Consider the following 10094-nt stretch of genomic DNA (forward strand, 5'->3'; position numbering starts at 1 on the left):
CTCTCTCTCTCTCTCTCTCTCTCTCTCTCTCTCTCTCTCTCTCTCTCTGGATTCTTGAGACAGGGTTTCTCCGTGTAGCCCTGGCTGTTCTAGAAATTGTTCGGTAGATCACAATGGTTGGCAGAGAACTCACCGAGATCTACCTGCCTCTGCCTCCCACGTGCTGGGATCAAAAATGTATGCCACCATTCTGGGTCAGCAGTACTTTCTTTTGTCTATGTTTCTTTCTCTGCCTCTAAATTACTGTTGACTTGTAATGGTATAGATTAATTTTGTGTTGATATGATTTGTTTTCTTTTATATCATTTAAAAAAAACTTGACTATATTTAAACAGCTTACCTGTTTATATGTATATGTGAAACATCTGTATGTTACAATTTTAAACTTACTTTTTAGGTACATTGGATCCTGATACATTAGTGTTTCTTGGTTTTTCTTTGGCCACACTTGAATATTTTCCAGAAGATCTGCTAAAGAAACTGTTTAACATCGAGTTCCTAGCCAGATTAGATTCCCAACTTGAAAGTATGTATCTATATTTCATTTTTAGAATTTATTACATGCATTTTATATGCAAGTGTCAGTTGTGCCCATAATGAAGCATTTAAAGGTTAATGACATTATTTCTTGTTAATAAAAGCATTTTTTGATTGACTAGGGGATAGATTAATAATAGAATGCTTGCTTAACATTTGTTAAACTCTTGAGTTTCATCTCCAGGACTTGGAGGGTAGGAATGTATGTGTATAAGATAAATGTGGCTATAGTTATAAATATTTAAAATATATAATAGGTACATAGCACACATACACACACACACATACACACACACACATGCATAACACTATGATTTTAGCATTTGGGAGGCTGAGGCAAGAGGATGGCTAAGAGTTTAAACTAACCAGGCCAGCCAGGGCCTTGTATTGAGATCCTGTTCTTAAAAAAATTATGAATATTATAGAAACTTTAGACAACACATTAAACAGCATCAAAGTTCGATAATATCCCTAATTCTACCTTCAAGTAAAACTGCTACCATTGGGCTGGTGCCTGCCTTTCCTTCTTTTCATTTTGTGTGGAGAGGATTGAGCCCAGGGTGTTCTGCATGCTGAGCAGACTGCCCCGAGCTAACCCCACACACTTGGAGTATTTCCTTTGGTCTCATATAAATACTCATGTATCAAAGTGTTTTTACATGGATGGAGATCTTAAATTCCTTTTTATTATTTTTTAAAGAATTATTTATTTTATGTATATATGACTATACTTTAGCTGTCTTCAGACACACCAGAGGAGGGCATTAGATCCTGTGATAGATGGGTTGTGAGCCACCATGTGGTTGCAAGGAATTGAACTCAGGACCTCAGGAAGAGCAGTCAGAGCTCTTAACCACTGAATCACCTCTCCAGCCTTTAAATTGCTTTTAAATGTTGCTGATTTCATTAAACTATATTATGAACAACTTTCCTTGTCATAAACTATTTTTGATGTCATATTTTTTGTTTTGTTTTGTTTTTTTGAGACAGGGTTTCTCTGTGTAGCCCTGGCTGTCCTGGAACTCACTCTGTAGACCAAGCTAGCCTCGAACTCTCGAACTCAGAAATCCACCTGCCTTTGCCTCCCAAGTGCTGGGATTAAAGGCGTGCAGCGCCACCACCCGGCTCTTGATGCCATATTTTTACTAGATTCATATCATACCATTATATTGCTATAGAAGAACTTTATTATCTGAAACTAGGACCCTCTTTTTTAAAAAGGCAGTGCTGTGGATTGAACCCAGGACCTATGCGTGCTACAGGCATGTCACTTTAGTTATATCCTGGGACCCTTGTTTCTTGTTTTATAGGTTCTCATTCACTACAAATAATGAATGCTACACAAGAACCATGAATTGTTTCCTTAGGATAAATTCCAAAATATGGAATATCATAAAGGAAGTCAATGAAAATTCGTGGTAGCAGTTTTTAAAATGTAGCTTTAAAGCTTACAAAGTGTAGAAATTGGTCTTAATCATGTTACCAAACATATCAACTTAAAAACGTGAAGCATTCGTGTACTAGTGGAGTGATTTTCTCATATAAGAAAGTGTCAACCAAGAGTGGGGGTCATGATATAAAGAAGTCACTTGTTTCTTCTGGGCCTGGGATCCATTAGTAATGTCTTCTTAATTTCAGTTTTGCCTTCGAGTCTGAGTGCAAAAATCCAGTTCCGCCTTATGGAGTTAAATCGAGCAGTCTGCTTGGAGTGCCCCGAGCTGCAGGTTCCCTGGTTTCATGACCGCTTTTGCCAGCGACAGTTTAACAGAGGTTCGCGTTTTCTTTTGATAAGAGAGTATAGTTAATTCCAGAACGGATTCTTAGGTAATATTATTATCACCATAAAGTCTAAATATGTCTAGAGTGTCTGGCTTGTTAAATACTTTTGTAAGTGGAATTCGTTTTACAGGAATTTAGCTGGGACGCTGGAGCACTTGAGTAAGCACTTGTCTCCTGTTGAATTTAGTGTTCCTCCACGTGGATTGCACTGTGTTTTTATACTTCTTGTGTGTGCCTGTGGTTGCTCACACGGGCATGTGTGCAGGGCCAGAGGGCAACCTTCTAGGGTTGGTTCTTTCCTTCACCTTTATCCAGGCTCTGAGGATCAAACTTGAGTCCTCAGGAGTGGGAGGCGAGCACTTGTATGAGCCTGCTGAGCCACTTGCCCCCCGCCCTGGGGCTCTGTGTAAAGATGTCCGTTTCTCACTTTGTCACATTAGGATGCCATTTAATTTTTTTTTCAATTTTCCTAAGATACTGGTGTTATGAACAGAGTGCAACAGCAGATCTATAAGATGTTAGCAGAGATCCTGGGAGGACAGCGATGTGTGAGGCCTTCGGCTCTCTCACCGTATTACCACACAGTGGGTGAGTCACCTGCAGACATCGGGTCCTTTTCTACCAAACTCACTTTAATGGATCCTTAGTTAGGAGGAACTTTAGAAAGGCTTACATTTGCTTGTATAGATTTACATGTATAATAAGCATTTTACCTGCATGGAAGTGCACTAGTTATAGCCGTAATACTCACATAGGCCAGAAGAGGGAGCCATATCCTGTGGCACAGGAGTTACTGATGGTGATGAGCCACGCTGGGTGCTCGAGACCCAACCCAGGTCCTCTGCAGTGACCCAAAGTGTTCTTCATCACTGAGCCATCTCTCAAGCCCCAGGTTTATAATTTCTTTTCAAATTTTTAATCATGAAAATTTTCAAACAAAGAAAAAAAATTCTCAGGTTCATTCCTATGGCCCAGCTTTGATAACCATAAATATTTCTGTTATTCAGGAAAAAAAAAGTCTTCACCAGAGTTAAGTAAAGCCCAGATGCAGATTCACCAGGTATTTCTGAATCTTCAGAAGATTCTGTCCTACCTGGACATGGCACATGGCACATGCCTGTAATCCCAACTGCTCAGGAGGTTTATATGAGGCTGGGTAAGAAAACAAGACCCTGTCTCAAAAACAAACAAAGAAAGAAAACCAAATCACACAGAAGGACTTTGGGGGAAGTATAGGACTTTGCTTCTCCAGCTGTTCCCATACCCCGAGTTTTCCTGTTTGGAGGGGTCGCTGTGTCTTATAAGGTATACCCATAGGAGTCTATCACCTCCTAAAGGCTTCTCTCTTAATACCATCATACTAGTGATTAACTTCCATTGTGTAAATTTTGGATAAGACCATCTTTCCTAGTTGGTTTTGTTGTTGTTGTTGCTGTTTTGTTTTTTTGGAGACAGGGTTTCTCTGTGTAGCCCTGGCCATCCTAGAACTCACACTGTAGACTCTCTCTTGCTGTAATAAACACCATGACTGAAAGCAACTTGAGGAGAAGGTTTATTTCATCTTATAGTTTGTATTCTATCATCCAAGAAAGGCAGGGCAGGAGCTCAAGGCAGGGACATGGAGGCAGGAACTGATGCAGAGTCCATGGAGGTTGGGAGGAGGCTTTGAAATCTCCAAAGCTGCCCTCAGTGATACACTTCTTCCAGCAAGGCATCCTCAACCTCCAACACTGCGCCTGGGATCCTGTACTCAGATGCCTGAGAATATGAGGAGCATCTCATTCAAACCGCTACACAGAGTAGCGCTGAGATGTGGCATAGGTTATAGTCCAGTTGCAAGTGAGGCAGGAAGATGACTTGAGCCCTGGGATTCTTGACCAGCTAAGCAATGTAGCAGGACCCCATTCTCAAAAACAAAAAGGTAGAAGAATTTTAATTTCATACTATATAGCCTTCATGGTTGTTTCTTATATATGTTATGATTTATTTGTTCAAGTTGGGATCCAAACATTGTATTTGGTTATTTTACCTTTTTTTTCCTTCAGTTCGATTTTTCTTTTTTTCCCCCCTCTTAAAATTTATTGAAAAATATTTTCCTCATCTAGACTCTTCTGACTGCACCTTGTGGTATTAACATTCTCATGTTGTATTTACCTTCCTAGCAAACCAGCAGTTAGAGGTAGATGCCTAATGAATTCTAGCTTTGATTTGTCTTCGCCACACTGTCTCACAGATAGCTATTTCTTATTGCCCCATACTAGAAGTCACCACTCCTCAGGGTTTATAATGTTTTTCAGACTGATTCATCTGTGAGTTCCCCCATGAACGTTTGCCCTGCTGGCTTTAGTAGCTATTACCTATAGCTCCTTGCCTAATCTAGGCTTCACAAGGGATGCCAGCACAGCATGTTTCAACATGTACCATTCCTTCCGCATCGATTGTTCCATTTTGTCTAAGAAAAACATTTCTGTGTCAACGTACTTCCTATACATGCAGTTCCTTTAGGAAGGCTTGTTCTTGCTTTTACTGGTTTTCAGATGGGCTGTCTTAGCATCCTCTGAACATGACCAAGAAACTTAAAAGATCTTAAAGTAAAACTTCTTCTTGTTGTTGAGACAGTCTGGCTATCTGCAGCCCAGCTGCTCCTAACTTACCATCCTTCTCCCTTAGCCTCCTAGGTTGCTGAGACTACAGGTGTGTGTCACCATGCCTGGCTTAAAGAAAAACTCTTTGATAGGATTTGGATTAGATCAATTCTAAGGGTAGCCAGCTGTGTGCTGTAGTTTAATACTTTCTTGGTATTTATTGATTTTCAAAGAAAAGTACCATTGGATAATACAAAATAAGTTGGATAATCAGGGAGCTGTATTGTTCTTTTTGCTCTTTGAAACGTGTGTATATACATATTCATGTAAATATTAAACTTTTGGCTGTTAGAATTTATCTAATTTATATCGTTGATTCTTCTTTCTTTTTTAAATAAGATTTTGAATGCATTTTGGATAAACGAAAAAAGCCTCTGCCTTATGAAAGCCATAGCATAACTCCCAGAAAATCCCTGGGAATACACTGGGATTCAAGGCCTGAGCTGAGGCTTCCGCCAGAAGCTGAGAGGTAATTTAGTTTTATGATAATTTTGAACCATTATATTTGGTGTATTATATTCAGTGTATATTATATACACTGTAGCCTCTCCTCATTGAGGGTTGGTGATAGCACCTGCTATTCAGACATCCCGCACCATCTGCCTCTATACTTTTGCCACCTACCTTTGTAACTTTCCTTTAGCTGTCACTGGCCAGAGTCTGTTAACTAAGTGATGGCCTGGTTGCCCTTATCCAGGAGGACAGGGTTTTCTTCTTTGTATCCATCCCCTCCCTTCTCTTCTGTGAGAGTGCTCAGCCACTTCTGCATTGCCGGTCTACCCACACCCTCTGTTAGATCATGGCTGTGCTGCTTGGACTTCATGGGTAAATTCTTTTTTTATTTTTTTTAATTTATCATTCCATTCGTTTACATCTCAAATGATATCCCCCTTCCCAGTTTCCCCTCCACAACCCCTATTCCATCTGCCCTCCCCCCTCCCTTTTGCCTCTATGAGGGTGCTCCCCCACCCACCCACCCTCTCCTGCCCCACCACCTCAGCATCCCCCTATGCTGGGGCATTAAACCTCCATAGGACCAAGGGGCTCCCCTCCCATTGCTGTCAGACAAGGCCATCCTCTGCTACATGTGTATCAGAAGCCATGGATTGCTCCTTGTACACTCCTTGGTTGGTGGTCTAGTCCCTGAAGCTCTGAGTGGCCCGGCCAGCTGGCATTGTTCTTCCTATGGGGTTGCAATCCCCTCTGCTTCTCCAGTCCTTCCCCCAGCTCCCCCACTGGGGTTCCTGAGTTCAGTCTGATGGTTGGCTGCTAGCCTCCATATCTGCATTGGTCAAGTGGCAGAACCTCCCAGAACAGCCACACCAGGTTCCTGTCATCAGGTTCCTCTTGGCAACAGCAACAGTGTTGGGGTTCATTGTCTGCAGATGGGATGGATCCCCAGGTAAATTCTTTCTGGAAGAAGCTATTTCATAGTGTGTGTTGGGCAGAGAAACCCATGAAAGTTAGATGTTTTACTATAACTTCTATAAATGAAAAGGTTTGACAGTTAGTTACTAATTTCTTCAGTAGAAGAAGTAATTTGGAGCTGGGTGTGGTCATCCCAGCACTTGGGGGCTAGAAGCAAGATGATCAGTAGTTCAAGACTAGCTTGTGTTAATCACTTTTCTGTTGCTGTGACAAGACACCACAGGCAAGGCTACTTAGGGAAGGCTTATTGTTCCAGAGGGTAAGAGTCCATCACTGTCAAGGCAGGGGAGCGTGGCAGCAGGCGGGCATGGTGACTGGAGCCGCTGAGAGCTCACATCTTGAACCACAGGCAAGACGCAGAGCAAACTGGGAATAGCATGTGGCATTTGAAACCTCAAAGCCCAGCCTTAGTGACATACTTCCTTTGCAACACCACGCCTCTCCAAGCCTCTCCAAATAGAGCCACCAAACAGGGACCAAGTTTTCAAATTGGAGAAATGGTATAGTATTGGAGGTGGGTATAGTATAATATTTCAAACCACTTCGCTGGGCTATTTGACGCTGCGTCTCGGAGAACGAGCAAAATAAAAACCTTGGTATTGTGTTGATTTATAGTCATTTATCTGTTGTTAGTTTATACAGATATATATATATTTTTCCTGAAAGGCTTACTTAAATTCTCATTTTGATTTTGGAAGTAAATATTTTTTTATTTTTTATTTTTTGTAGGATTGCTATAGAATTTTTGGATGTAAGAGCCTTTTGTTCAAACATTCCTCACTTAAAAGGGAAATCTGCTATGAAAAAGCGGCATTTGGAAATCTTGGGCTATCGTGTTATTCAGGTATGAAACAGTCACATAATTCAGCCACTAAAGAGGCGTGTTGGGGCGGGTATGGCCTGGCGCATCTGTAATCCCAGATGTGTGGGCAGAGATAGGTGGATGGCTGGGACTTGCTCCACCAGCCTAGCCCTGGGCTCAGTGAGATACCTTGTCTCAAGGGAATAGGCAGGGAGTGATGGTCGCCCTGCACACATGGGCACATGCATCTGCTCCCATGTGTATAACACACACCCACAGTTTTTTAAGGGCATGGTGCACAGGCCTGTAATCCCAGCACTTGTAAGTCTGAGGCAGAAAGATCTCAAGTTTGAGGTTAGCCTGCGTCACGTAGGGAGTTCAAGGCCAGGATTGATTACCTAGTGAGACCTCGTCTCAAACAATGAAGAGCTGTTGATAGTGGCTCATATTTGAGAGGCAGAGGCAGTTGGATCTCTGAGTTTGAGGCTAGATTTGTCTATATATTGTGTTCCTGGCCAGCCAGGGGTACACAATGAGACCTTGTCTTAAAAAAAAAAAAAAAACGTAAAATAATTTTAGTGGTTTGCGTGTTTATTTTTCGCATGTTAGGCATTATGGACAGGGTTTAAAAGGAAAAGGCTAGAACATCATACATAAGATATGTAGTGGGAAATGCCGTCTGCTGACGTTGTGGAATGGAGGAGACGGGAGCTGTGCGGCAGAACACGTTTTCTAGGCGGTGGCAGGAGGACCGCCCCACTTGGCTTCTGAGAACTGAGAGGCTGTGCTTCTCTGCAGCCTCGCTGGTAAAGCTCATAGCTGCCCTGTGGTTTGCGTAGCTGCTCTATTTTAAAGATTTATTTTAAAATTCATTTATGTGTGTGGGTATCTGAGTGTGAGTGTGTGCATGTGACAGCCGGCCAGTGGGGGTGGAGGAGTTTGAGTCCCTCAGGAGCTGGAGTTAGAGGTGGTTGTGAACCTTCTGACATGGGTGCTGTGGACCTAACTCAGATCCTCTGCAAGAGCTATCTTAACCGCTGAGCTATCTTTCCAGCCTGCGTATATAGTATTGAACTTTATGTATAAAATCACTTGATTTCAAAGAAACATTCAATATAGAAATGCTTTAAAGGCTATTTCTGCATTATCATACCATTTAAATACTTTATCATCTTATTTGATTTTTTTCAAAATCTGCTACCAAGGGTATATAGAGAATATACAATATATATTTCTTAAGTGAGTTGAAACAGCAACATTTCAGCTTTTGTTACAAGATGGCATAAGAAGTTAGCAGAAGTAATTCCATTACTGTTTGGGGAGCGACTCACCGACTGTGAGGCTAGCCTCTTAAGCATTAAAGCATGACAGCCTAAGAAATGACATAGCACATTTTTTCCATGTTTACATAGCACCTACCTTCCCAGGCATGCGCACACAGTATGCACAGCTTCCACAAATCAGAGCTCTGTAGAAATGCTCAAACCCCCCTGCCAGCCAAGGGTCTGGGATGAAAGCTGTGGTTTTCTTCTTTCCCTTTTAAAAGTTTTAATCTATTTTATTTTTATTTTTTATGAGTGAGTGTTCTGCCTATTTATAGGTCTGTGCATCATATGCATGCCGGGGTCCAGGGAGGTCAGATCAAGTACTGCTTATAATTAGCTGTGAGGTTAAGGAAATATTGAGGCTGGTTTCTTGGTTGTTTGTTTGTTTGTTTTTTTTGCTTTAAATGCTATTTTATGTATATGGATGTTTGCCTGTGTGTGTGTCTGTATACCACATGCCTATCTGATGCCTTAAGAGGCCAGAAGACAGCACTGAATCCCCTGGAGCTGGAGTTATAGACAGCTATGAGCCGCCATGTGGGTGTAGGGAATCAAACCCAGGTATGCTGGGAGAGCGGCAGTGATTTTAACCTCTAAGTCATCTCTCTAGTCTCATCTGTCTCTCCCATTTTTTTTTAGTGGGAGGGATGTAGTGGGGTTGAGACATGGCAGCATGCTGTAGCCATGCTGGTCTAGAGCTCACTATGGTTTAGCCCAGTCTCGCCTTCAACTTTTGGCACTTCTCCTGGCTCAGTTTCTGGTAATCCAACTGAGTGCTGGTAATACAGCTGTGAACCACGCCTGTTTTCTTTCCTATTTGGGGGTGGTGAGTCAGAACGCTAATCAGTAGCATGTTTTTATTTATAACATTTCTGGAGACTGAGAAGCTACAGATCTAGGACCTAGCAGATGTGATGTCTTTGGTGTCATGTTTCCAGATCTAGACGGTGCCTTCTCCCTGTGCCCACCTTTCTTAATGTTTTAGCACACACATTAAAAAAAAAAATCAACAGCCATAAATACTCCTAAGAAACAAATCCTATACACACGCTTAGCTCAGATCCTCAGAGACTAATCAGATTATTTCTATTTTACAGCTGTGTTTCCATTTATAAATCTCTGAAACTATGTTTGAAAATCTTATATATCCCCTCACTAACTCAGTAGGGAGCTCCATCTGATGGTGGGAAAACAGAATTAAAAACACCTTTAGAAGCAACCTTTAGTTGCTTTAAAACTTTATTCATATGAATTACTTACTTTGCAGGTCCCTTACTTTGAATGGAACTCTATGGCAATGTCAACGGATACACGGATGGACTACCTGAGAGAACATATATTTGGAGCAGGCAAATCATGACTGTAGTTTTCATTTAAAAATGACTGTGGTGGGCTGGAAAGGAGGCTCAGAGGAAAAGAACATTGGCTGCTCTTGCAGAGGTCCTGAGTTCAATTCCCAGTACCCACATGGTGGCTCACAACCATCTGTAATGTGATCTGGGACCCTCTTCTGGCCTGCAGGCATACATGCAGGCAGAACACTGAATACATAATAAATAAGTCTTTTTAAAAAATAAA

General features: G+C 41.7%; 1 protein-coding gene across 2 annotated transcripts in view; it reads left to right on the forward strand.

Annotated features, from left to right (window-relative positions):
- The window catches only part of Fastkd1 (FAST kinase domains 1), a 25802-nt gene extending 15708 nt beyond the window's left edge, over window positions 1-10094 (forward strand). Inside the window, exons 9-14 of one of the 2 annotated variants that reach the window (XM_028762952.1) lie at window positions 398-526; window positions 2176-2307; window positions 2791-2904; window positions 5301-5430; window positions 7119-7233; window positions 9784-10094. In XM_028762952.1, the coding sequence (XP_028618785.1) occupies window positions 398-526; window positions 2176-2307; window positions 2791-2904; window positions 5301-5430; window positions 7119-7233; window positions 9784-9876 (713 nt within the window). In that variant the 3' untranslated portion in view covers window positions 9877-10094. Of the gene's footprint in view, window positions 1-397; window positions 527-2175; window positions 2308-2790; window positions 2905-5300; window positions 5431-6738; window positions 6904-7118; window positions 7234-9783 lie in introns of those variants that run through there. The other variant, XM_028762951.1, reaches the window with a different exon arrangement.

This window comes from Grammomys surdaster, unplaced genomic scaffold (genome assembly GCF_004785775.1).
Source record: "Grammomys surdaster isolate TR1022 unplaced genomic scaffold, NIH_TR_1.0 136, whole genome shotgun sequence".
Classification (NCBI taxonomy): Eukaryota; Metazoa; Chordata; class Mammalia; order Rodentia; family Muridae; genus Grammomys; species Grammomys surdaster.